The sequence below is a fragment of the Sminthopsis crassicaudata genome, chromosome 5 (genome assembly GCF_048593235.1).
Source record: "Sminthopsis crassicaudata isolate SCR6 chromosome 5, ASM4859323v1, whole genome shotgun sequence".
NCBI lineage: Eukaryota > Metazoa > Chordata > Mammalia > Dasyuromorphia > Dasyuridae > Sminthopsis > Sminthopsis crassicaudata.
In genome coordinates, this window is record NC_133621.1 from 49,576,090 (window position 1) to 49,604,084 (window position 27,995).

A 27,995-nucleotide genomic window follows, 5' to 3' on the forward strand; every position below is an offset into this window, starting at 1 on the left:
GTGTTTGTTTCATGCACCAACTCTTCCATTTAGCCTTGTCTTGAATTACCAGTGGGAATGGGGAGGCACTTGGGGACAGTTCCTATTTTTAAAGTCCCCGCCTCCACCATCACCACCTTGTGGGTAATGGTCACCAAGACTGGACAGGCTCCATTATTTCCAGTGTCTGCAGCGTTTCCCTTGCAAGGCTCCTTTTGGGTACAGGTAGGAGGCATAATGCTGTTAGGGTTTGTTTCCTGATTTGTGTTGGCAACAATCCCTAGAATTGCTTAATTTCAGAAACTGAATGGAGGAAGTCCTACACAGACTTCTTCACGTCAGAACATTCAGATCTGATGGGAGAAGGGAAATGTTTTTATCTTTGGCACATTTCTGGGCAGAGCAAGCAAAGGAAGCACAAAAAGTAGAGCAAAATCAGAAGTGGACAAAAACAAAATTAAAATTCCACATGTTCTTTTGAATTAGTATTTGGTAACCCAGAAACTTCAACTATAGAAATTTAAGGTGCAGTGGAAAGAGTACCATCCCAGGAGACCAAAAAATCCTTCCCCCTGCAAAGAGCATTACTGTGGGGCTTTTCAGAAAGAGCATAACTTAACAACTTCAGTTTCCTCATCAATGAGATGAGTGAATTAGACAAAATGACTCTAGGGGCTGCTTCCATATCTAAATCTTTCATAGCAAGAATTAAAAAAAAAAAAAAATAGTGGTTGTGACTTGTTCTAATACCATTCTAACATCTCTCTCTTTCAAAGGATGCATGTATACTGAATTCTCAACTGACATTCTTCATCTTCAGGGTCACTAGAAACATGAACTTATTGCCCTCACTTTAAGGTAAGAATATAAGAGAGAACTCTTGACTTTCCCCCATTCTTTGGAGAATAGAATACTTCTTCCTTTTGAGATCAAAGGTCCAAAACAGATAAACTCTTCAGCTACAAATAATGGAAATGCCAGAGTTTACTAAGAACAAAGTTCAGTTTTTCTCATCCCTTTCAAGTCCAATAATCTGATCTTTCTTTCTATGCTTCAATATAGTACTCACAATTTGAGAAATTAAAGATCCTACTATAAACAAATGATGCTTCAATTCCAGATCTGAAATTGTGTGTGAATATAAAAACATATATACATATGCATACATGTATATATACATTATATAATACATTGTACATGCATTTACATATATACATATCTATATATATGTTTTATATTTGTATACAGTATTATGTATAGCATGGTGACTTTTCTTAATTAACCTTAATTTTTTTTTTTGTTCTGAACTCAAAGGTAACCCAATAAAATAAGTAAACAAAGAACTGGAAAAAAGGAAAACATTTCATGTTTTCCTTATGTATAGTTTATTTTTCCTTTCAAGAATATAAGCCATTCACTTTCTATCACAAATAGATAACTTTGAAAACTGATGTGCTTCTCTCCTTCTGCTCTCTTCACTAGCCCTTTTTTCTTTCTTTTCTTTTTTTTTTCTTTTTTATTTTTTTCCCAAATATTTTATTAATTTTATAATTACAACAATTTTTTTGACAGTAAATATGCATGGGTAATTTTTTGCAACATTATCCCTTGCACTCCCCTATGAATGAGATGAGGTGAGATCTTTCAAGACAGTTGTGAAAATCGAGTAAGGCTTCATCTACTTCAGAGTTTGAGTAGGCCTGAAGAACTCTAAACATGGAGTCAAGGGCATAATTGCGTTCCCCTCCCATGATATCATCTCCCTATTTCAGCCAAATATGGGCAACTATGTACTTATTGGTCAAGTTCAATTTCATGGGCAGATCTCCGTTTAGAATGTAAGACTCTCAGCCAATGAGGATGAGGGTCAGTGGTGGGAGGGGGTGTTTTGCATTAGGGATTAAAGGGGCTGTCCTGCCCACAGGAGGCACTTCCTCTCTTCCCATGGTCTGCTCAAAGGGTGGGAAGCCCTTCTCACAAGAATGTACAATAAACTTTGCTTTTCTCTAGAGCTCTCTCCAGCTTTTTTATTAAATGGTGACCCCTCACCATTTCCGTACCACACACCTATGTTCCAAATTTTCCCCTCCTTCCCTCTACTCCCTCCCCTAGATGCTAGGCATTCCCATACATGTTAAATATGTTATAGTATATACCAGATACAATATATGTGTGCAGAACCAAATTTCTTGTTGCACAGGAAGAATTGAATTCATAAGGTTAAAATAACCTGGGAAGAAAAACAAAAATGCAAACAGTTTACACTCAATTCCCAGTGTTCCTTCTCTGGATGTAGCTGATTCTGTCCATCATTGATCAATTGGATCTGAATTAGATCTTCTCTATGTTGAAGATATCCACTTCAATCAGAATGCATCTTCATATAATATTGTTGTTGAAGTGTATAATGATCTACTGGTTCTGCTCATTTCACTTTCTTTTCTTTGTGACATCTCTATGGTGCTCCCATCTCTCCCTTTCACCTGCTTTCTCATTGTGCCCCCAATCAATGAAAAGACATTCCATTCCAACAGTAGTCACTTCTGAAAATGGATGTCTTCTTCTGCATCCTTTACTTACATGTGAATTGAATTTTAGCGAGGCAGAATTGTGCAGTCTTCAACACCTCTCTCTCTTCCAAGGTTATCCAAGAAGACTAGTGGTAGGAGAAAAATGTAGACCATTGGTGCTGGCTGAAGTTGAAGGGAATGACCCTGGCATCTGGGATGTCTGACCAAGCCCTGAATACTCCAAACTCCCTGCTTCATGGCCTTTGGAACAAATTATTCTCATCTGCCCATTCCACCTGGAAATGTCTTCATATTGTGGGGATAGATACTTACCTAACTCACCTACAAGTTTGAAGGCTGGTTACCATCAACCTTGTTTTGCCATCTATCAAGATTTTACTGGGATGTATATGCTACAGTTTCTCGGAGCCACAGGTAAAAGGCCAGGCTTCATAGGGCATCTGAGCTGAATCCTTTAGGGAGCTAGGGATCTCAAAAAGCAGAGGTGAAGGAGACTATATAGAGAAGATAGTACGCCAATGGACAGAGAATAACTGGTGGGTCAGTATAGATGAAAAATAGAACATATGAGGGGGAGTAATATAAAATCAGCTTGGATAGAAAAGCTGGGGCCAGACTGTGAGGGGTTTTAAATATCAAATGTAGGAGGTTGTATTTTATCCTAGAAGCCATAGGAAACATCGAATTTTCTTGAACAAGGAAATCTGTGCTTTAGAGATAATCTCTTCTAGTTTTGTGGAGGACAGATTAAAGAAGGATGGATGAGAGGAAGCCAAGATATCAGTTAGGAGGCTTTTGTGATCATCTAGTTGTTTGGCCATTTTTCAGTCCTGACCCTCCATGACCCTATTTAGGGTTTTCTTTGCACAGATTAGTGGCTATTTCTTTCTCCAGGCCATTTTAAAGATGAGGAAACAGAGATAAAGAGAGTTAAGTGGCTAGTCCAGGATCACACTGGGAGGTGTCTGAGGCCAGATTTGAAGTCAAGATGAGTCTTGTTGATTCTAGGCCCAGTGCACTATCCAGGGCACCACAGTATTGTCCAATTATCATCTAGGTGAAGTGTTGAAGGCAGTACTTGGATGGTGGAGTGTATCAAAAAAAGAGCAGGTGTGCAAGAGATGAGTAGTGATAGGATGTGAGATTGGCACAGCTGATAACATGTGGATGGAGATGGGAGATGAATGAGTGACCCCAAGTCTATAGGCTTAGCTAACTGGAAGTACGGTAGTTTCCTCTACAGAAATAAACAGGTTTGGGAAGGTAATGGGTTTGAGGGGGACAATGGAAAGTCTGAGTCAGAGATCACTATGAGATATCCAGGTGTTGTGACCTACACAAAAGAAATGGACTAGTGGCGGTTGAAAAGAAGGAGATGGGGTTACTGATAATTTAGTAGAGCTGTTTATTAAGAGAAATCATGCTGCTCTTATCTATCATCTATCTATCTATCTATCTATCTATCTATCTATCTATCTATCTATCTATCTATCTATCTGTCCATCTCCTAAAGCCACACGTTAAGATGAAAGGCATTGTTCTGTGACCAACCCTGGAGAGTTAGATCTGAAGATCTGTTAGAGACTCAATCATATGTAAAGTTCACACTGTCCCAGTAATTGTGTCAGGACCTCATGAATTCAACTTTAAATGCACCTGTGATTAATCTTAGAAGGAGGGGAACGTCCCAGTTATCCAGGTTTCTAGCTTCCTGGGAGTTCTCTATATCCAGGTAAATTTATAAAAAGATTTCCAGCAGGCTACTACTGCTGATACCAGACTGGAATTCAAGAGAGATATGACCTTTGCATTTCTGAGTCATTTGCATGGACATAAGGGAACTGAGGAGCTGAGATTTCTGATAGTATAGGGAAAAGAGAAGAGGACCCAGGACTAAACTGAGAAATCTAAGTCTGAAAGAAATCTTCAGCTAGGAAAAACCAAATCACAAAATCCCAAAGGAGGAGAAACTATTCTGGAAGAGGGGAGTATTGAGGAGGTCAGCAATATCAAAAACTAGATTTTTCCTGCCCTATTCAAAAGTCCCCAGCACCCCTGAACAATCATATGTTCCTTCTAGGATCCCATTCACACAGTAAAGGACTAAGGTCTTGTTAGTACATAATAGTTTGCATGTCACCTCCCTTTGAAAAGTGGGGAGGGGGAAGGAGGAGGGGAAGAATGGGGGGGAGAACTAGTTTTGTTTTTGCTTTTCTTTGCATCTCCAGTGCTTGGCACGGTAGGTGCCCTGCACAGAGAAGCTTGGCAGTCCCCAAGTCCAGAGGCTGCCGCAGCACGGGATGGCACTTTTGGCCCTGGTTCTGACCCCCAAGTCCAGAGGCTGCCGCAGCACCGGACACCACTTCTGGCCCTGGTTCTGACCCCCAAGTCCAGAGGCTGCTGCAGCACCGGACACCACTTCTGGCCCTGGTTCTGACCCCCAAGTCCAGAGGCTGCTGCAGCACCGGACACCACTTCTGGCCCTGGTTCTGACCCCCAAGTCCAGAGGCTGCTGCAGCACCGGACACCACTTCTGGCCCCCCCAAGTCCAGAGGCTGCCGCAGCACCGGACGGCACTTCTGGCCCTGGTTCTGGCCCCTAAGTCCAGAGGCTGCCGCCGCCTTCGGGCCCTGGCTGGGCCAGGTCCAGCTGTCTGGGATTTCCCATTGAAAGCCGTTTAGGAAATTCTACATACTACTCACCCTGGGGCAATTGCGAAAGGCAGCTCGGCCCTCCCTCTTCTCCTTAAGAAGCGGGAGGGCAGCTAGATTTTGGCTGACGCTCCCGACCCTCCCCCCCACCTAGGCCAGATCTCCGCCGCTGCAAACCGCAGCAGCTGTTGCTGCTGCGCCAGTTCCAAACTTGGAAGCCGGCTCCTCGCAGGTAAGGAACCCGCCGGAGCGAGCTCGGTGGCGGCCGCCGCTCCTCGCTGCTCTCTCGCCCTAACCTCTCTTCCACCCCGTCCTGCCGCCTTGGACTTCTTTTCCTCTTCTCCCGAATCTCCCAAGTTCCCGTTTCCATTCACTTCAAGGCTAGTGTGCAAAGGTGCCGCCCAGGGGGTCTGCGGGGCGCAGCCGGACCCGTCCCAGCACGGCTTCCCCGGGCACGCTGCCTGCTACGTGCTTCTAGAGTAGGGAGCGAACTGTTTCCAGGTGCGCCACGGTCTCAGCTGGGGCAAGTGTCTTTTGAGTCTGACATGCTATTTGAGGAAAACCAGTATTTCAGAGGTGGAGAGCCGGAGGGACGACTGTCATCTTGGACAACTTATTTTGGACCTTACTAAATTCCCTCGTCTGTAAAATGGGGACGCAGGGGAAGGGATTTGCACTTGTACGAGTCTACCTAGTTCACTCATCTTATCCGAGGGGAAATTGAATGTTCCCCCGGCCTCACGTTTAGAAACTAGCCTTAGAACCCAGAGCATGACCTAGTTGTAACCTCCACCAAGAACAGAACATTTTGACTGAGCTCTGCTGCAGCCATAGGAGAATTTTATCTTTGATCTTAATTTAAATTGATTTTTTCCAATGCCTGATTGACTTTCCCCAAAGAAATAAGGCAGATTTTTAGTATGATAAGTAGTCGTTTTCTTTTTCTTTAATCCGGGGTCATGACATTGACTTTAGAAGTAGACTTTCCCTACTTTGCTTTTCTGAGAAAAGCATATGACTCGAGTCCCTTTGCAGGTAAAAATATATTCTATATGGACTTAGTACACGCCGGTGGATGAGTAATACAGTTTCGTCATAATAGCTTCCACTTTATGAGAGATTTGTATTCTATATAAATATATGAGATATTTATATATGACTGGGAGGAAGGGGGACCCATTTTTGCAAGAGTATCTTAGAGGTGTATCACATTTATCATTCACAGAATACTTCTAGCTTTCCAAACCATTCTTCAGCCTTGATATGTGAGTTTCCAAGCCCCTCTAAATGGCAGTGATATAAATGTCACTCACATGAAAGGACATTTTTTTTCCTCTTACAGTCGTTGTGATTTTACAAAATGGCACATTTATTTGAAGCTGTAACTTTTTTGAGATATGGCCTTTTGCAAGCTCCCAAGTTTTCCTGAAAGCAGTGATTTAGAAGTGTGGGAAGCCAGCACCTGCCCAGCCAGCATGCCCAGGACGCTTAGACAAAGGGCTTTAGGAACATAGTACCTTCCCTGGTTGCCAACTTTTATGGTTTTCCTACCAGTCAAAATCAACATTTTGGAAGGTAGTCACCTCCAGGTATATGGGTTCAGTGCCTGACTCCAAACTAGATTTCTGCTTAGAACTAAATCTAGATACACTATTCAGCTTAATTGAAACCCTGTGATGTCCACCTCGTGTAGGTCAGAGGCAATCTGGCCTTGTGGATAGAGAGAGCTAGCCATGAGGTCAGGGAAATCTGGTTTCTTGTTCCATTTTGACATCCTTGGCCTGGGCATTCAGGATCTTACCTGGTCCCAGGTAAGATTCTTAAGACTCTTATGAACTTTAGAGCAGGTGCCAAATAACTTTGAAAAAGGGAGTTTTCTCACATTCCAATGAAATGATTGGTTTGGTCAGGGGCTGGGGGGTGAGGAAGGAAAAGAACACTGGAGGTTTTGGGGCATCATTCTCTGCCCTGAGAAAGCAGATTTACTAAGAAGATGCAGCCTTTATTCAAGTAGATTCAAAGAAAAAAATTGTATGTATATGGGATGGTTTGTATATGGGAGATGGTATCCAAGCTTGCTTTGGGAAAATTAGGGAGGTTAGTCAACTGGAGTTGGAAGCAGGAATTTATGAGGTTTTTTATTTATGGGATCATAATATTATAGGTCTAGCGCTGGAAGGTACCTCAGAAGTCTGCTAGCTCAATCCCCTCATTTTACAGAAAATGACAAAGGAGACTCTGAAGTTCCCAACATGTTAGGCCTCAGAGTGAGCTGTGTAACTGTCAGGATAGTATTTGAAAATCCAGTTTTTCTAACTCTAGGACTTCTCTTTCTACTTTATGGTCTCTATCTTGTACCTCACTGGAAATAGCTAGAAGGCAATGTCATCTTTTTTATAGTTTCGCCGGGTTGACAAGAGACCTCTGGGTCACTGATTCTATTCCTTGGTCTCCCAAAGGACTACACTTAAAACTATCCTGGATTAGTGTCAACAAATGCTGTTTAAAAAATCTTATTAAATATATAAATCCATAGACTCCTATAAAAACAAGTGGCAATTTATTATTAGCAAATTCTCCTTCATTCATTTCAGTTTTAACTAGTATTATCTTTGTATTATCTTTGAGAAAATGAAGTAAACTAAGCTACTTAATCCTTGTTCATACAAGTGTTTATTAATACCTACTATGTTTTAGGCCCAGTGCTAGGCACAGAAAGTACAAGTGCAAAGAATGAAATATAATGAGGTTACATTGGGGGAGACCTCAACAAGTACAAATAAGGGAGGTGAGGAAAGAATATATATTTAAATAATACCCACTATGTTCCAGGTACTATGCTCAATACTTTTTACAAATATTATTTCATTTAAAAAAAATACAGCATGAATACAAAGTCAAATACATATGTGCATGTGCATATAAATATATGCATATGTATACATATACAGACATGTACAAGTCTGAGAGGAAGGTCACTAAGAGGTAGCTCCAAAGTTGGAGGTCTGAGTTACATTGTAGTATCTTCATCTCAATCTGTACAATAATAACCTTTATTTTTTTGAAGACTTCCTGACTTCCTTGGGAACCATTCTACTTCTATGCCCTGTATTATACTGTTCAGAGTTGCTAAACAATTACTGTTGTATATTTTACCCTACCTCAGAGGCTGAGAATGTGTCTGTGGATAATAAAGCTGTGAATTCACAGACATTTTAAATAGCTTGGATTTGATTTAATTCAGTATACATTAAGGTTCTATAATGTGACATGAACAAAGCAGTACAAAGTAATTTCAAAACAAGAGTCAAGAAAGGCTACCTGTAGGAGGTACCTTGGGAATTACTGCATCTGATAATGATCCATAAGCTGTCTCCACATAGAATATTCAGTCAACTAAAAGCCACAGATTAAAAATATATATTTAATAGACATTTATTAAGCACTCACTGTGTGCTAGAATCTCTATAAAAACAAAAAGGAAACCACTTCTGACTTTAAATTCTACTGGGTCTGATAAATGAAGTGCTGCTAAACCACATCTATGTAGTGGGATTTTTAATAGAATTTGAGAGTTAAGGAGGGAACCTCAGTTAGCCATCTAGTCTAGCTCAGACATGAAAGGAATTCCTACTTACAATGTACTTGAGTTCTGGGAGACCTGAAAAATTCTAAGGTGAAGGAACTCGGCACTTGAGTATATATATAGTCCATTCCTTCCACTGCTGGACAGCTCAGATTTTTAGGAAGCTTTGCTTGATATCAAGCCTAAATGGGCTTCTTTCCAACTTTTTCTCTTCCCCCCCTTATTTTTAGTACTTCTCTGGAACCACATACAACAAAACTAGTCTCTCTTCCACATGACATGTTTATGATGTCCTTTCCCAAGTGGGTATATCATTTGGTAGTGATTGTTTCTACAAAGAGGAAATCAAAGGTCACTCACTGACAGATGAAAACTGTTCACAGCCCAAGTCTGGTAGGGTCTGAAATAATTTTGCACAAGCCTGAAAAACCTTCTAGAGAAATTGTTGACTCTGTGAAAGCCTTTTGAAAGATGATGAGCAGTATAGATAAAATAAAAAGTAACTCTAGGTAATTCCTACCTTATCTGTCTGTATGTATGGATTGACAAGGCCTGTGTGTCTATATGCCAGGTGGAAGGAGGAACAGTGTGGTGGTAGGTGTCTGCAGGCAATACTACCATGCAAAGAAATGGAAAGAAAGTCTTATTTGTTAGCAAGTCTGTGACTTTAAAACTTGCTCAAGGCAATGATGTTGCTTGGGTTTTAAATCATACATAATGTGATGTGAAAAGTTGTCAAGAGGCCTGAAGGTCAGAGTCTTGTTACTGCTATTTATTTCACTTAAAGACTCATTTTATTCTGCTTTCCTATCTATAGAGGATGAGTATATAGAATAATTGATTAAACTTAATGAAGGAGCCTAAAAGTCCTTGAGTTATCAGATACAATGGTTTCCTTGAGTTATTTCTTCTCTTGTCTATATAGTTTGAGAATGCTTCATTTCCCACAAGAGAAAGTTGGGAAAGTGGATGAAGCCCTGGACCCCGAATCGGGAAGATTTGACTTCAAATGTATTTTACTAGCTTATTTAACCCTGAGCAAGTCACTCCCAGTTTGCTTCAATTTTCTCGACTTAAAAATGGGGATAATTATGCTGGAGATAATATTCTGTTCTCCAGTTCTTTAAAAGCTATCTTAATCTCTGGGCCATTTTTAATATGAAGTTTTGAGGTCACCAATTCTGCACTAGGTATTAGCCTTAGGAAAATGGAGCAGTTATAATCTGTTATAGCACATAAACTTCAGAGCATCTTTCATTTTTTAAATTTTTTATTATGTCTTACACCGTGCCTGATGCTTAATAAATGCTTATTAACAGAGTAGCTGATTGATCCTGAAGGGGTATAAGTTATGGCCTATTAAGTCACACCAAAACTTAGACTTATGTTTCCAGAGCTTTTTGGCCCCACTTATGGCTGCCTACAACTCACTCCTCCCATACATTCAGAATGATTGCAGACAGAGAGACTTGCAAAGGGAGACACAGCAAGACCAGTGCATATGCCTTAGATGGGGAACTGAGAGAAAGCTCTTGTCAGTTCCTGCCCCACATTACCTGGCTTCCAATTATGGATCTGAAGACATGTTTACAAAACATATTTGTTGAATGAGTGGTTGAGCAGGGCAGCCCTCTCCCTAAGGGTGAAGTTAAGGGCTCAAGGGTGAAGTTAAGGGCTCATTGTGTGGGGAGATACCCAGTTTCAACTGGGAGAGAGGAGGATCAACTCTAAATCTCTTTGCCAATACTGGCAAATTGTCTTTTAATTTTAAATGAATTGCATTTTCGATGACTTTTAAAACAAAATTATACGAAGATTCTTGTAGGTAGGGATTGCTTTTTGCCATTTGTGTTTCATATTCCTTGGCACAGTAAGTACCTAGGACATAGCAGGCACTTAATATACTTTTAGATCTGGCCCCAGGCACTATCAGCATATTCATTAATTGTAAAGGCAAACTTTGCATAGGCTCACCTTACCCAAGATGTTTGGTTGTGATCAGGAATGGTGTCTGTGATTAATGTGATTTTTTTTTTTTTCCCCCCAATATACAAAGATAATTGGAAATATAGAGATAGAATCCATGACCATCCCATCTCATTAACATTATGCTCTAGATGACTGAACTAACCAGCCTAGACTGTAAATAAATGAAATTATATGATAAATGCTTGGTCAGTGAATCATAAGACAGTCTTATTTTATCTCTGCAAATGTAGCTGAGATCTAAATAACTGTGGCAACATGCATTCACAAGATTTGAAGGGAAACTAGGAATATTATATATTTCAAGGGATACACTACAAATAAATCATGAATCAGCTAAAGTATGAATAATATGACCTACAAGAACCTGTAATACTGTGATCTTCACTTAGATCCTTAAAGGAAAGGAGGACAAATAGTATTAATGAAAAGTCTCCCATTGAATTTTTGTTGTTGTTCAGTCATGTCCAACTTTAGAACCCATTTTCAATTTTTTCCACAAACATACTGGAATGGTTCATTTCCTTCTCCAACTCATTTTACAGATGAGGAAAATGAGGTAAAATTAAGCCTTTTGCCCAGGGTCACACAGCTAGTGAGTTCTCCTGACTCTACACCTCGGCACTTGTCTACTAAACTATCTAGCTGCCAGATGAAGGATATGTCTAACTCTGTTCATAGGGCTTCAGTAAATTGCCTTGTCCTTATGTTCTTTCTTTTTAAATGAAGGTTCAAAATAATAATAAATCATTTAGGCTGCCACATGACATATACAAATTTGCTTACCAGGTAGCTGATATGACTAAGTAGTTGCTTAGCCATGGGGTTCCCACAAGTTCATTGAGTTGGCTAAATGGTTAAATCCATAGATGGGATTTCCTGTCTTATGGCCATTGGTAACCTTGGTAAGTTTGTTTTAAAAAAAAAAAAAAAAAAAAAAAACAGGAGATTGGAGACCAGGATCATAATATATTTTGCTACAAACTTGTTCTAAATTATTTAAACTAAATGGAATGAGAAACAGCATGAATTCATGGGTAACACAAGTCTGGAAAAGAAAATGGTATATGACCTTGGGCAAGATTTTAATCTCTCCTTGCCCTAGCTTTCCCATCTCCCTGTGTACCTGTATAATTCCTCATATAAAATACATGTGTTCCTAGGAAACTGCATAATCAGATTTATTTTCTCCCATTGGCTTATATTATCATTTCAGAAATGTTTTAACCTCATTTCTGCTTCATGTTCAAAAGGAATAAATGATCTGTAAACAGTACCCAAATGCATTAAGGAAGCTTTTATTTAAGAAACTCTGCTGTCTCTTTCCCTCTAAAGTAAACTTTTTTGATAACATAGTCAGAATCTAATTTAGCCTATATATGTCAGGAATTTTTTGTCCATTGGATTTTCTTAAAATGAGGCATCATGACACATCTGATTTCAGAAATAATTAGAAAGTTATGCATAACTTCTAATCTGTTTACCTTTTCCCATTAAGATTTTTGACAAAAAAGGGATACGGCAACTTCCCTGGCAAAAATCCCAACTTCAACAGGAAGACTTTCCCACCCCTTAATTCCAGGGGGCCTTCACTCTGTTAAATTATTCCCTATTTCTCCTGGTATAGTTGACTTTGTCTATTTGCATATTATCTGCTCAGAATATAAGCTGCTTGAAGATAGGGACTGCTTTTTTACTTCTTTTGTGTCCATGTTGCTTGGCACAGTTTCCAGTATATAGCAGACATTTAATACACATTTAGGTAAAAGTAGATCTGCCCCCAAACAAAGATACTATCAGCATATTCATTAATTGGGAGATTTTAATTTTCTGTTGGAAACTGTTAGCAGTGTCTACAGTCCGGTCTCTTAACTCCGTTACCCTCATTTGTGACTATCAGAAAGTCTTGTATTTAAACTTGCCAAATTTTGCATCCCCTAGGAGAGCAAGAATACAGGAGTAAGTCCTTAATGAATTGCAAAGAACCATATGTTCAAGTTTAAAACAATGAGTTTCTGTTTTCCCTGCTTTTCCCACTATCACTTAAATGGGTTGTCATAAACTGCTAAGGGACTAGCATGAATGCAAAACTTTAATCTGCCTTCTTTCCTTATATTAAAAGAAACATTATTGATGGCGCATACACATTACAAGGGGCTGGGAGGTATCAAGGGCTTTACAGTCTAGATTCAAAGGGAATTTTTGTTTAGTTGTTTCAGTTGTAGCCAACTTTTCATGATCCCATTTGGATTTTCTTAGCAAAGACACTGGAGGGGTTTGCCATTTCCTTCAGCTCACTTCAGCTCACTTGTTGCTTCTTTCAGATGAGGAAATTGAGGCAATTGACTGATCCAGGGTCACACAGCTAGTGAGGTTCTGATGCCACATTTGGACTCAGGTCTTCCTGACTCTAGGCCTGTGCCACTTAGCTCCTCCCCCAGAAGGAATAATAAAACATAAAGAAGTATAAAGAATACTTTTTACAAATATTGAAATGAAGTTTTGTCCCATTTTAGAATTTTAAGGCTTTATTTTGTGTCCTTCTAGCTTCCTAGAAAGAGGCTAATTATGGAATTTATGTATTTTGTTGGGGGGGGGGGGAATCTGAGATAATCAAGTAGTGCTAGGAGCAAATATTCCATGACTGAAGGCTAACTTCTGAAGCAGAGGAGACATGTCACGTTAAGATATATGGAGAGACAAGCACAGTGGTGTGATTTAAATGTATAAAATACTTGCTCTGGAGCCAGAAGGCCTGGATTTGAATCCTTCCTTTTCCATTTACTGTTTGCCAAGAGCAAACCATTTTACTTCTCTTGGTCCCACAGAATATCAGTTGTAGTGACTTGAGATCATCTTAATTGAAATCATAAGTGAAGAAGAATACCCACTACAATACACCCAACAAGAGTTCATCTAGCTTTTGCTTCAATTAGTCCAGGAGAGAGAAAACATTACCTCCTGAAGAAGCCCTAGTAGCTTCAACTAGTAACTCCTATGGTATGACCTTTAGGCTGTTCATTGTACTGGTTGTTCTTGGAAGAAAAAATAAAATAAAATAAAGGAGGCAGGGAAGGAGAAAAGAAAGAAAAGGGAAAGGAAAGAAGAGAAGGAGGGAGAAAAAAAGGAGAGAAGAGAGGTTTCTTCTAAGTTTAAGATTTCTTTGCCTTTTTATTTTTACTGTATTTACCTATTTATTTTTACTTTTTATTTTTACAGTATGATACTGATTCATTGACTCATTGAACTTGAACTGGAGAATCCACTAACACCTCCAGAAAGTTTTTCAACAAAACCACTGCTAAACCATTACTTCCCTACTCTGTATTTGAAGTCCATCTTTAACACTACTAGATTTCATTTTAGGAGATTCAACCCAATACTCCAGGTTGCCTGTCTTCTGGAGTCATTAGCACTTCCTTCCAGCTTTGTAGCAAGTTGATGAGTTTGCCAACTGTTACCTTAATAAGATCAAGTAATTTTAAAATGCCAAAGTGATTTTTAAAGTATTATATGGCACAGTGCTAAGCAAAGATCATTGGTGTATGACACTAGAGACAACCTCCTTCCAAATCATCTGCCTACTCTTTAGATGCAGCCATTTTGGCCAGTTCCAAATCCATTTAGCTACCCTAAACCGTATTTCCCCATCCTTTCCACAAGAATCATGAATGACTTTCACATAATTTGTTCACATCTTGGTAAACTATTTCTATAGCATTCACCATATACTAATTTCATAACCCTGTCAGAAGGGAAAATAAATTTACTTTTGGCAAAACAAGATCTGAAAGAAATAAATTAGCACTTTGTTCACTATATCTCTTTACCTATGTTGAATGTCAACTATTTTTCTTGCCAGAGAAAACATAAGACAATATAGCAACAATATAGCTACATCTCCAGCATTGATTATTAGTCTGTCTTCCACAAGGAGTGGTCCTGTCCTTTTCCTTTTTTATAAGTTACACATAACCATTTTGTTTTCCATACCTTTCTTTCCATAAAATGAGGTACTACTGAACTAAATTATTTTAAAATCCCTTTAATGCTAAATCCTATCTAGAGTATAACATAAAGAGTTCCTATAAAGTGCTTTGTGGTGATGCTGCTGACAGGATTATAGAAACTTCAAGGTAATTTGCTGAACTACATGCAAAGAAGAATCTCAAAGGGCAAATGAGAAAGTATATGGCCAGCCTCAAAGAGCTGGCAGGAAGTATTGTATCTAGTATGTAGAAGAGATGAAAAATGGTATGTAGGGATTCACTTCCTCTAACCAGTTAGGAGTGGAGGCTAGAGAACTTTCATATAGAAGGAAGAGCCAGAAGGTACTACAGTTACTTCAGGGACCCTTTTGGACTGTGTGACTATTTAATCAAAGCTGAAAATATGTTAACTAGCCAAAGGCATCTTCTCTCCAAAAAGAGTAATGCTTTCCTCAGGCAATCCTGGCTAGGAACAGAATGGACCTATAGTAAACGATAGCTAAGAAACCCAGGAGAATAGCAGAGGGCAGAATCTCAACAGGTGACTACTAGAGCATCTGTGTCTCAGCAAGGTTGTGGCAACTACCCCAGCTTCCATGGAAACAAAAGCTGGGTGGAGCCAAGAAGCAACTGAGCTCTTGGATCATACCCTAGAACAAATCAAACCTTTGCTACAGAAGCTTAAAAACTTTGCAACAAAAGCTTGGGACGAAGAAAACCCCCAAAGTGAGAAGGCTGATACAATGAAACTACAAGTTTAATGGAATGAAAAACAGAAAGCTTGTATGTTGTAAATACGACAAATTATGTAACAGATATATGCCAAGGGAAGAGATTGAAATTCTAGCTTCCTTCCAAAACTGGAAAGCAGCAGGACCAACCAACATCCATAATTATTGGCTCTAGAGTTGCATAGTGGCATAAGAATTCCTAGCAAAAGAGTTTCCTTTTATACAAGTCCATTTTTGTGACATCACAAACCTATTAAAAAATACGAGAACATCAGTGATCCCTCCAAATACAGGCCTAATGGGACAGCTAGGTGGGCAGTGACCCCAAGTTCAAATTTGGCCTCAGACACTTAACACTTCCTAGCTGGGTGACTGGGCAAGTCACTTAAACCCAACTGCCTCAGCAAAAAATAAAACACACACACACACACACACACACACACACACACACACACACACACATGCAAAAAACCCGATTTTGGTAATGGGGGGATAAATATTTACAAAAAATGTCCCAGGAGTGTAAAGAGTCACTTAATTTTTGATGTGTTATTGAACAAGATGCCTGAAAGTATTTTAACATTTACATTGCTCATACAGATTATTGCAAACCCTTTGATTAAATTCTGAACTCATGGTTTTTCACATATATAAAACGGTCTGTTTTGACAAAAGCTGGAACACTGCTATTCACCTGGAAAACTTCTTTGAAACATGCTACTAACACAATGTTGAGAACTAATAAAGCGTATGTATGTTACACACACAGATGCAGACACACAGACAGACATATGACACAACCAGAGATGGAGAGACAGATAAACAAGAGGGAAAGAACATTAAGCACATAGCATTGAGATCTCTTGGTAAAGCAGAACTATCTGGGGCTTAAAGTTTAATATATTAAGGTATGCCATGAAAAGAGGCTGAAATCTTCAAACTGGGAGATAAATTGAACTAGTGTGTCAAAGTAGTACAAAGACCATGGTTTCTTCTAAGCAAGATATATCAAGGTTAAAGTTATCAAAGAGAAAGTTATGACTGAGTATATTAAGAACATCTTATTCTAAAATTAAAATTTAATGGGAAGAACATGGTTAAAGCAATTAAAAGTAATGAGTCTTAATATGTACTTTTGGAATTGCAAAAACAGAACATAATAGACATGGAAATCGGACTAACAAATCTATACAATATTAGAAATACAGGGCTCCTAACTTTAAAGCTGCCAGACCAAGATTAATTGTCAAATAAGGAGGAAGAGGATGGATTAGACATTCTTTAAACATAATAAATTACAAAGCAAACCTACAGAAACTTGGTACAAATGTGCTCTGACTCACTGAACAATAGTAAAGGCTAAAAATAGCTAGTGAATTTGTCAAATATAACAAGGGGGTTTGGCTCCATAGGCATGGAGCCTTTGAACTAGCAAATATCTCAGAATGGAATCAAAGACTCATGGATGACATCCATGTGAATTCTGTCAACACCTTGTTGATGTGTCAAACAAATAACTGAGATGTGGAGTTATCTGGAAATTTATGATGGAAATCTAGGAGTAGGCCATTGCTACTAAAAATTGAAAGTCTTCTCAAATCTTAGCAATAAATGCAAATTATACACACACAGAAAAGATAGAAACTCACATATCACAAAGTGGGATTCATTTCTCTATCCGCCAAAGGCTTTGGCAATGTTAGAACTTGGGTTAGGCAAACTTCTTGGAAAACTACAAAACAGGTTGGTGAGGCTGATGGAAATATGAGAGATGTATAATTTTCTTGGCAAAGATAATGGACTGCCATTTCCTTCTCCAGATACTAATACTATTTCTTAAAAGACAGGCTAGAAAATCTTCCTCACTGTAATAGCTACTTATTCTTAGTTTGAATTTGTTAGAGAAGTCTCATCAAAGTCATATACAGCAGTGAGGTTGAAGACTAAAATTTGGAATGTAAGCATTTGAGGGATGGGGAAATGGAAAAGAACTTCCCTGATTTGGAGATTTCTTTATTTGAAGTTCAAGTTTCCTAATCTATATTCAGATCTCTTATGTATGTAAAGCTATGTGTATATATATATATATATATATATATATATACACACATATACATACATACATACATACATATATATGTGTATATATATGTATATATATAAATACACATACTTTATATATACATATAAAAAATACCATGCATACTCACATGTATGTTTATGTGCACACAATTTTAAAATCTCATTTACTCTTCCACTACTCTAGATGTAAATGTGGTACAATGGAAAGATCATTGGCTCTGGGACAGGAGAACTTGGATTTGGGGCTTATAATGTTCATGACCTTGAGCATGTTTTTTAACCTCCCCTGACCCCCAGTTTTTTTTTTTTTATGTGTAAATTGAAAGGTTGAATTAAGTAGTTTCTGAGGTCTCTTTCATTTCTAGATCTGTGGTCTTGGGCAAATTTCACTTTTTCAACAAAAGGACCAATTAAATATCCTACTAAAACTCTAAAGTTGGAAACCTTTAATAGAGAGTAATAAGTAAATAACGCCCCTGAGAAAAACTGACTGTACTTTTTTATAATCAACAACATTTTTAATATTCTTAGTATTTTTTATCTCTTCTGTTTAGTATTACTTCTTTGAATTTACTTCTTTGAACCTGAGTGAAAATTATTATGGTATATTGTAAGGGCCCTTTAAATGGGCGGACACAGTGCATCGGGATTGAGGCCCAGAAGTCTACCAAAATCCTTACCTCTTTCGGCTACCCATCTTGGCTTGGCCACCCAGGCTAGGAGCCAGGGTGAACAGCAGGAGGTTAAAGAGGGCGGTTGCTGCCTGCAGTGGGCTTATATAGGGCCTGTGAGGTCATACACACAGCCAATCAGCGAGAGAGTCACCCATTACGAAGCTATCTCAATATGGCCAGGATCCCGCCCAAGGGCAGTCCTAATATCCACAGATATTACTTCTGGGCCTCAATCCCGATGCACTGTGTCCGCCCATTTAAAGGGCCCTTACAGTATATGTATATCCCAGTTCAGTTTTATTACATCGAAACCCTCGAGTTATTTTATTTGAAAAATGTTTTTTTTAAAAAGTGAAAAAATTACAAATGAAAGTCACCCATAAACTTTCTTTACTTCTGCCTGACAAGCTAAAGACAGTCTTTCCCCTTAAAGTTTATAAACTTTAAGGGGAAAGACTGTCTTTAGCTTTTCTTTGTAATACTAGTCTTAGTATGTAGTACATAAGTATGCACCTGAAGTATCTTCAAATTATTTTTATATAAGAAAACAAGTAAGAAGATGTGTTACTAGTTAGCTCACATTTAGCATAAAGATAAACTACTTGATCTCAGGATTTCTTTCCACTCAAATTTCTGAAGGTTCCCTTTTTTTTTTTTTTTTTTTTTTTTTAAACATGGGTTTTATATGGGTTCCTTTTTTTTTTATATGGGTTTTTAAAATATGGGTTATGTGGTTTTTGTTTGTTTGTTTATATGGGTTATACGAAAGTCACCTCATGGTAATGGACTCACTATATTCCCTTCAAAGGATAGTATTTCTGAGGGTGGCAATTAAGTCTGATCGGTTTATAATTAATGATAGAATGAATATTATACTGATGAGAATTGCCATCTGGCTGACAAGGGAGAACTGACCTTTTGTCAATTGTCCCAGACCTGCCTGGGCAAACACAATGAATAGGAATGCATCCTAAATATTCTAAAATATTTATAAATACATATCTCAAAGTTTTTAAATTTGCATTCATCTAATCAATAATGATTTAGAGCATTTCTTTTATACCTTTGATTTCTTCATCCAAAAACTACCTCTAGTTATGTATCAATTAGGGAATGATATGATTTAAAATTTGAAGAAAAATCAAAAGAATAATCCCATCTAGTATCAAAGACTTCTATTTAAATCCCATTTCTGCATTGCTTCATGTATAAAATGATAGTGGGATCTAATAGTCTCTTGAATTCTGAATATACATTCCTACTTATGTGACCACAAAAAAGTCACTCAATTGGTAAGCTTGACATTTTCAGAGGAGAGAAATTGGGATCTTAAAAACTTTTAGACCACGCCATTTTCATGTGGAATAAGGATTAGTTTAACTCTGTATAGCCTGAGAAGGCAAAATTAGTATAAAGAGGAAAATAGAGGTTTGATTGAAGGAAGAACTTCCCAAGAATTAAAGAGCTGCCCCAATGTGGAATGGGCTCTCTCAAGAAGGAGTAGATTCCCCCTCCCTGGGCATCTTCAAGCAAAGACTGAGATGACCACTTAATGAATTCATAGCTCTTTGGATAATTATTTTTTGACTCAACCTTATATCCCCTTAATTTCCAATTCTTTGCCAGTGCAAAGTGAGCGGCTATAAATATTTTAGAATATACAGCTTGTGGAATTCATCGGTGGAAAGAACTTTTACAAGTTCAGATCAGCACCTTCTTTGCAACCCAATTGCTTAAAAGGTTAAATTAATTGCATTTATATTTTCCTGGCACTGTGCACCAGGGATTAACAGTCCTACCTCAAAAAAGTTTTCTTATGGGAGAGTGACGTACAAATAACTACACACATCAAAAAAATATTGTAAATGGAAGGTAATCTGAAAGGGGAAGGCATTAGCAGCTGGGAAGATCAAGAAAGATGTTTTGCAGAAGGCGAAAATTGAACTACCTCTTAAAGGAAGCTGGGGAATCTAAGAAGGAAACGTGATGGCTTGGAGATTTGAGTGTTCTATGTGATGAAATTGGCCAATGCAGCTAGATCATAAGGGCCCTGGAAGGGAATACAGTCCAACAAGCCTGGAAAAGGGAACTAGGGGCAAGGGGCCAACTGGAATTCCAAATATTCTTCATTCCCAGGAGAATTTGCTTGCTTCTTGATCATGTTCACTGGATTTGAGTAAATATTTATAGCAGATTTGAAAAGACTTTGGGACATATATTGTAACATGCATATATACACAGAGAGATATACACATGCAAATACACACAAGAGATATAGAACATACCAAAAACTTATAGCTTGAAATTGTAACAAGATTTGGGACTCTTCCTCTGCCCCATTATTTCCTATTTGCAATGTATATATGTCTTATGTACAATTTTTAAAATGCTCTCTCCCACTACAATATAAGCTCAAGGGTACAGGACCATGGTTTTCCCTTTCTCAGTATCCTTGATACTGAAGATCTAGCACATTTTTTGGAATATAGTAACATTTATTAACTTAATATCATTTTGGGGCAGCTAGGTGGCGCAGTGGATAGAGAGCACCAGCCTTGAATTCAGGAGGACCGAGTTCAAATCTGGTCTCAGACACTTAACACTTCCTAGCTGTGTGACTCTGGGCAATTCACTTAACCCCAGCCTCAGGAAAAAAAACAACAAAAAAAACCCCCTTAATATCATTTTACATGTTCTCTGTCAATCTTCATCATTCTTCTTCATATATATGTGTATGTATACATATTACATGTATTTTATTATTGTTCAATCATGTCCAAGTCTTAGTGAGCCAATTTGAGGTTTTCTTAGTAAAGATACTGGAATCTTTTTACCATTTCCTTCTCAAGTTCACTTTACAGATAGAAACTGAGGACAAACAGTATTAAGTATGTGTATATACATTTTGTGGGTATGTATAATATGTGTACATTTTGTATATAGTATATGCTACCTATATCATGCATGAAATAGGTGTGTATATATACTTGTGTACATGTTGGGAAAACTCTTTTCCTGGTAGGAATTGGTGAGTTTTATATTTGTAATTGTCAGAAAATTCACATTTTGTTTTTTGTGCTTTTATATTGCAGTTATGGAGAAAAAGGCTTCTTTTGCCATGAACATGAACTCTCCTGACAAGCAAGAGTCAGTGTGTGTGTTTGGAACAGGAGACTTTGGAAGATCACTAGGCAATAAGATGTTGCAATGTGGCTACTCTGTGGTCTTTGGAAGCCGAAATCCTGGGCAGTCCCAATCCCGTCTGTACCACAAAGAAATTGAAGTCTTAAGCCATGCAGAAGCTGCCCAGAGGTCTGATATTATAATTATAGCAATTCACAGGGATCATTATAAATTTCTTACAGAGTTAGCTGAGCAACTCCAAGGAAAAATATTGGTAGACATCAGCAACAACCTTAAAATTAATCAGTATCCTGAATCCAATGCAGCATATCTTGCTGAATTGATACCAGGAGCCAAAGTTGTGAAAGCATTTAATACAATCTCAGCCTGGGCTCTCCAATCAGGCAACCTGGATGGAAGCAGGCAGGTAAGATTAAATGATGAATCTGCTATCAAATATAGAGTGGCATATATTTTTAAAAAATAACTACAATTTAAATTCATCAATTTGTATGATATATATGTGTATAGTATAATATAGTATGTAACTGGGTTCCAGAAGGAAATTAAAAAAAAAAAAAAAAAGCTTCTGAATGGGCAAAATAGCAACCACAAATTCATACATTAAAGCTTGTGCATTTTTCTCTTAGGAGAACCCCCTTAACATCTCATGGGCTACCTATTTAAACTTCAAATTCATGAAGTTTGCTTAATGGCTTTTCATTTGCCACAGCATATTAAAAGGAGTAAATTCATTCATTCATTCATTCATTCATTCATTCATTCACTCATTTATTTATTTTCCCTGAGACTGGGGTTAAGCGACTTGCCCAGGGTCACACAGCTAGGAAGTGTTAAGTGTCTGAGACCAGATTTGAACTCCGATCCTCCTGAATTCAAGGCTGGTGCTCTATCCACTGCACCACCTAGCTGCCCCCAAAAGGCGTAAATTTAAAGGGACAAAAAAGACTGCTAGAGAGAATGATGATGCAATTTTAAGTTTTGCAAAATTCATGATAAATATCTCATTTGATCCTTACAACAATCCTGGAAGATAGGTGCTATTATTATTCCTCATTTTACAGATGAGGAAACTGAGGCACACAATAGTGCCATGTCCAGGATCACAAAGTTAAGAATTGCTTGAGATTGGGGCAGCTAGGTGGAGAAGTGGATAGAGAACCAGCCCTGAATTCAGGAGGACCCGTTCAAATCTGGTCTCAGACACTTAACACTTTCTAGCTATGTGACCCTGGGCAAATCACTTAAACCCAGCCTCAAAAAAAAAAAAAAAAAAAAAAAAAAAAAAATTGCTTGAGGCTAGATTTGCTCTGTTCCTGCAGAGAGACTGACAGCCTGATATTGAAGAAAGAGAGACAAGAAAGGTTATAATAACTAAATGCCCTCATAGAATCAAAGATTTTTGAGCTAGAAAGAATCTTGAGAGATTTTTCAAGTGAGGAAACTGAGGTCTGAAGTATCCAAGGTCATAGAGATAATAAGTAGTAGAAATGGTATTTGAACATACATAGCTGGGTCTTCCAGCTCCAAGAGTTTAAATCTAACCTCAGACACTTCCTAGAAGTGTCATCCTGGGTCAGTTGTTTAATGTCTTTGCCCCAGCTATAAAAGGGAGATTGTAATAAATAGTACATTCCTTCCAGTGTTTCTGTGAGGATCCAATGACACAAACACTTAGTATAGTGACCAGCATATAGTAGGCACTTAATAAATATTTCCTTTCTTACAAATCCAGGACATCTCCACTGTAGCTCACTGCCTAAATATAGGAATCAAAAGACATTCACAGAGGCAGATAGCACTGTCCAATCCAGCAGTTCTAGAGGCATTACAGTATAGACTATTTCAGGTGATTCCAACATGCATTAAGTACAAAGTGCTGTATTTTATATATGTATATATATATAATATACTATATAATACAGTGTTGTATTAGGGGGTTAATAAACTATGGGCCCCAGGCCAAATCCTCAAATCCACCCAAGAGCTAAAACTTAGCTCTAATCTAGAAGCTAAGAGTTTTTTGCTTTTGTTTACATTTACATGTAAAAACAGTTTTTACTTTGTAGTCAAGAAAAGGTCATTTAAGAAGATAAGGGAAAATAAGTTATTTCAGAAAGTAGTTAAAATTCAACATTTGGGTTCTTTAAAGAAATAAACCTCCAGCTATCCAAAACGCTTGGCTCTCCAGAATAATTAATTGCCTTAAATTTTCATGTATATTCTAAGTAGCCTGAAAAGTTATCATATCTAGATTGACTAAGATGATGCATCTTTAAATAGGATAGTTTATATAAAGATACAAAGGAAAACAAAAAAAATGTAGGGAAACAAGTTAAAAAAAAAAAAGGATGAAGCTGGTTTACCAAGGAGGTTCTTTAGAGCAAAGGAAAATACACATGTTATTTTAGAGAATTATATCCTTTTCCTCACCCCTGACATGAAGGACAGTCTCATTTGTACAAACAATCCCTCCTCAAACTGGCCTTTTAGTGAAATGGGACCCCATGTTCTATAAGATATTAATCAGTTGACATTATTATAAAAAGACAGGAATAGAAGTAGGCATAACCACAGAACTTTTCAGGTGCATTAGTTGGCTAACCTTTTCATAACTATATAAGATATTAATCAGTTGACATTATTATAAAAAGACAGGAATAGAAGTAGGCATAACCACAGAACTTTTCAGGTGTATTAGTTGGCTAACCTTTTCATAACTAGAGTGACTCAGGTGTAGTAACCAGAGACTGTTAGCTGAAGTCACCCATCACCTACAATATCTTCCTTCCCTTAAAAAGACACATACATCCTTGGATCACTGTTTCTAAATATGTCAAAGGGATTTGCATAAAATTAATTATTAATAACTTTTCTAGTAGCTTCTTGGGAAATTAACCAGGACTTTAAATTTTAAAGAGTAAGACTTTTACAATAAGATCTTAATATCTAGCCTTGGACAGCAAGCTGATAACATTCTGAACATCATTTCATCCAGGTATTTGTATGTGGAGATGACAAGGAATCTAAGCAGCAAGTGATGAACATCAGCCGGACCCTTGGTTTTACTCCACTGGATCACGGATCTCTCAAGGCAGCCAGAGAGATTGAAAACTATCCTCTGCAGCTCTTTCCAATGTGGAAGTTCCCTCTATGCATCACTGGGATCTTATTTATTTTCTATTTTATTTACTTCCTTTTAAGATCAATCATCTACCCCTATGTTCATCATCGTGAAGACAGAACTTTTATCTTTGCCTTTTCTGTCCCAAATCATGTTTTCTCAGCAATGGCTATTACTCTTCTTGGTCTGGTTTATCTCCCTGGGATCTTTGCAGCCATTCTGCAGTTGTACCGAGGCACCAAATATAGTTCTTTCCCAAACTGGCTTAACCAATGGATGCTTTGCAGAAAACAACTTGGACTTTTGGCATTGGCTTTTGCCTTTCTCCATGTGCTGTACGCATTTGCAATATCCATCCGCTATAATTCTAAATGGAGGTTGAGTGACAAGCTGATTAAGCAGGTAATACCTCATTTGCATAAATGTTTAAAAAACTTGGGCCATGTTTCACTCACCTTTCCTTCCCCTACCGCTCCAGCCAAGAGCTAAGCTAGGAAAATGACAACAACTTGAGCATTCCACTGAGTGACTTGTGGGGTGAGGGAACACATTAAATCCTAGAATAATCTCTAATTCATAAATGCTTGGGATAATCATAAATCATAAATGATTAGGAGCCAAGTCTAGCTGCACCACAGATCTGTAACGTAAGTTCTGTTGTAGCAAATTCAAAAATTGGATTCAGTGTCAGACATTGGGTTTAAATCTTTGAGATTCAAACAGTTACTATCTAGGTGGCCTCCAGCAAATCACTTAACTAGTATGGGTCTCTGTAACAGGAGGGGACAGACTAGATCAATGATATCAAAATCAAATAGAAATGTGACTTAGACAATCTCAGATTATTTCCCAATTACATATGAATTTTTTCTGCAGCATTCTACCCCCTTTTGATCTAAGTTACCCTTTTAACACCTTAGATATTCAAGCTCTAGAGCAGAGATCTTGCGAATTGTGAGGTCATCTTGGTGATCCCCATTGAAAAATGCTTTAGTCTTTGATCTGTGAAAAATGAATCCCCTTAAAAAGAAGCAACACAGAGCAATTATCAAATTCTGTTCTCCAGAGGATCAAAGTTCAGAGAGGATGAACTACCAGGCTGAGCAGAAGCACTGGTTAAAATGCAGAGAGGGACAGAATAAGTCAGTCAGTAAGCACTTATTAGACACCTATTGTGTGCCAGGCACCATGCGAAGTATAGGGGATATAAAGAAAGGAAAAAAAAGGTCTGATCTCAAGGAGCTTACACCTATGAGATAAGGTCTTTGCAGAGGAAAATCAGCTTGATTCTGTTACTTTCTCCCAATAAATTCAAACAAGCAAACCATTTTCATATTATCTATGGAAGCTACTTTTGATTCATATTATGCTTTCTCTATAGATATCCAATAATGTTTTTAATGAGGTAGAAAGGCTTTGTAATTACCTTAAATTATCCATGATCAAAAGCAAAAACAACTATATTCTCACTTTTTCTTAGGTAAAATCCAACAAGACCGATCCTTTTAGCAAATCTGATAACTGGTACACTGATTCTTTCATAACCCTGGGCATACTGGGATTTTTTTTATTTATCTTGTTGGGAATCACTTCCTTGCCATCAGTCAGCAACATGGTCAACTGGAGAGAATTTCGGTTTGTCCAGGTAAGAACTTCCAGATATACCTTCCCCTCCACCCCCTTTTAAAAATTCTTTTGGAAGAAGTTATTGATCATTCTAAAGAAAGAACACCATTTTTGTTACTAATGAACAAATCACCCTGTTATTGCTCATTTAAAAATAAATGGTATTTAACATGTATCCCTGTTTCTTCCTTACAGTCCAAACTTGGTTACCTGACACTGACCTTATGTACAGCACACGTATTTGTGGTTAGTGGGAACAAATTCGTCAAACCCCCACCACTCATATGGCATCTTCCTCCACTCAATGTGATAAGCCTCATCATCCCCTTCGTGGTGTTGATCCTGAAGCTCATCCTGGTGATGCCAGTTTTTGATCGGCCCCTTACACGGATCCGGCAAGGCTGGGAAAGAAACTCTGTCTCTAAGAAGGAGATCCAGTTAGAAACTGGCAACACTAGGTGTGATGGAGCTAATAACCAATTTGCTATGTCATTTCCCAGCAATAGACTTGAATGATTACTATAGAGTATGTACTTCTTCCCTAAGCCTTGTCTTCCTCTCAAGACAGGAGAGGACTTTTTGCTAGATAGGCCCCAAGAAATCACTGCACTTTTATTTGGAAGAAGATCCACTCTTCCCTGACTTGCCAGGATATGCAAGAAGTTTACACTCTTTCTTTCGTGTTCTTGCTCACTCTTGCTCTCTTTAATTGTGACAAGAGCCACTCTACTTACCTCGTAGGTTCCACAATTTCACTAGACAATAAAGGGGAATCCTTTTATTGGGCTATTTAGTGACCTCCACTCTTTCATAAATTTCTTCTAATCCTATCCAGGACACTCACTAAATCCCTGTTAACTTGATAAAAACCTGGCAAAACTTGTGCTCCACCAAGAAATGCAAATAATGAAACATTGAAGACCTAATGTGTTACATGCATCACATTGGACTCATTAATTACTTCTTAATCATTAATTACTTGAGGATGATTTTTTGCATGTGTCCAATGTCACTCAGGGCTGACTACATGTTATACAATCTACCATGATGCTAGTTGTCATAATTCAAGATTCAATTAAACAACTGGCGACTGGTTGAAGGAATAGTAGGGGTTGCAATAGGCCTACAAAAGAAAAGACAGGTGCCTTCAAGTTTTTGAAAAGCTAGCATGTAGAAAAGGAATTATACAGATATGTTCTTGTCTTCCAAAAGCAGAGAGTAAAAAAGTAGGAGGAAGGAGGCAAAGATTAATACATTATTAACTTAAGTTTGAAATAAAACAAATAGAAGTGTGATTTGTGATTTTTGCCATTTTCTGAAATAAAAGTGCTTAATGCTAAAATTTGACAGACCAGCTAGTCAAAGCCTGAACCAACATACCTCCAGAACAATGGGTAGAATGTGCAAAAGGGCAAACTGATTGTTGTCAAGGGAAACCTTAATAAGGAGAGTTATTATTCTTCCTCCAATTAAGTCATCTTGTAAAAGCTGGATAACTGCTTGTTTCGAAATCTGTGCTGGATTCCCTGTATCTACTATGCACACAGCACATACTTTTAATAAATGGTGATTACCTGTTGATTGACTATGGAGGGGATTTTTTTTTTTTTTTTTTTGATTTGGATTTGGATTAGATAGCCACCAAGCTCCTTTCTCACTCAAATATTGAGATTCTATAAATCCTGGATGACTAAAGGATTATGGAAGATTCCAAAGCAGTTAGATATGGTGATGGGAGAAACCGAAAAAAGATGAAAAACAAAAAAAGTCGTGATAAACTTGTATCTTAAGATTCATCTTTTGTATCCTATTTAATATGGTTTATAATAAGTAAGCAAATAAATTTTTTAAAAGAACATTAGACTTTGACTTTTCCTGAGGCTGGGGTTAAG

General features: G+C 37.9%; 1 protein-coding gene and 1 long non-coding RNA gene across 7 annotated transcripts in view; one reads left to right on the top strand and one right to left on the bottom strand.

The window, feature by feature from the left end:
• Positions 1–27,995, bottom strand: part of LOC141542347 (uncharacterized) — a 156,316-nt gene that overhangs the window by 85,787 nt on the left and 42,534 nt on the right. The window lies entirely within an intron of this gene.
• On the top strand, positions 164–27,961 carry STEAP4 (STEAP4 metalloreductase). Of its 5 annotated transcripts, XM_074266612.1 has the most exons (6): positions 164–204; positions 756–837; positions 21,302–21,759; positions 24,352–24,879; positions 25,958–26,122; positions 26,299–27,961. In XM_074266612.1, exons 3-6 carry the CDS (start codon positions 21,304–21,306, stop codon positions 26,617–26,619), a joined length of 1,470 nt encoding a protein of 489 aa, XP_074122713.1. In that variant the 5' UTR covers positions 164–204; positions 756–837; positions 21,302–21,303; the 3' UTR covers positions 26,620–27,961. The 5 variants fall into 5 exon arrangements, with proteins under 5 accessions (XP_074122713.1, XP_074122711.1, XP_074122710.1 ...); XM_074266610.1 differs by lacking the exons at positions 164–204; positions 756–837 and adding an exon at positions 4,125–4,242; XM_074266609.1 differs by lacking the exons at positions 164–204; positions 756–837 and adding an exon at positions 4,273–4,509.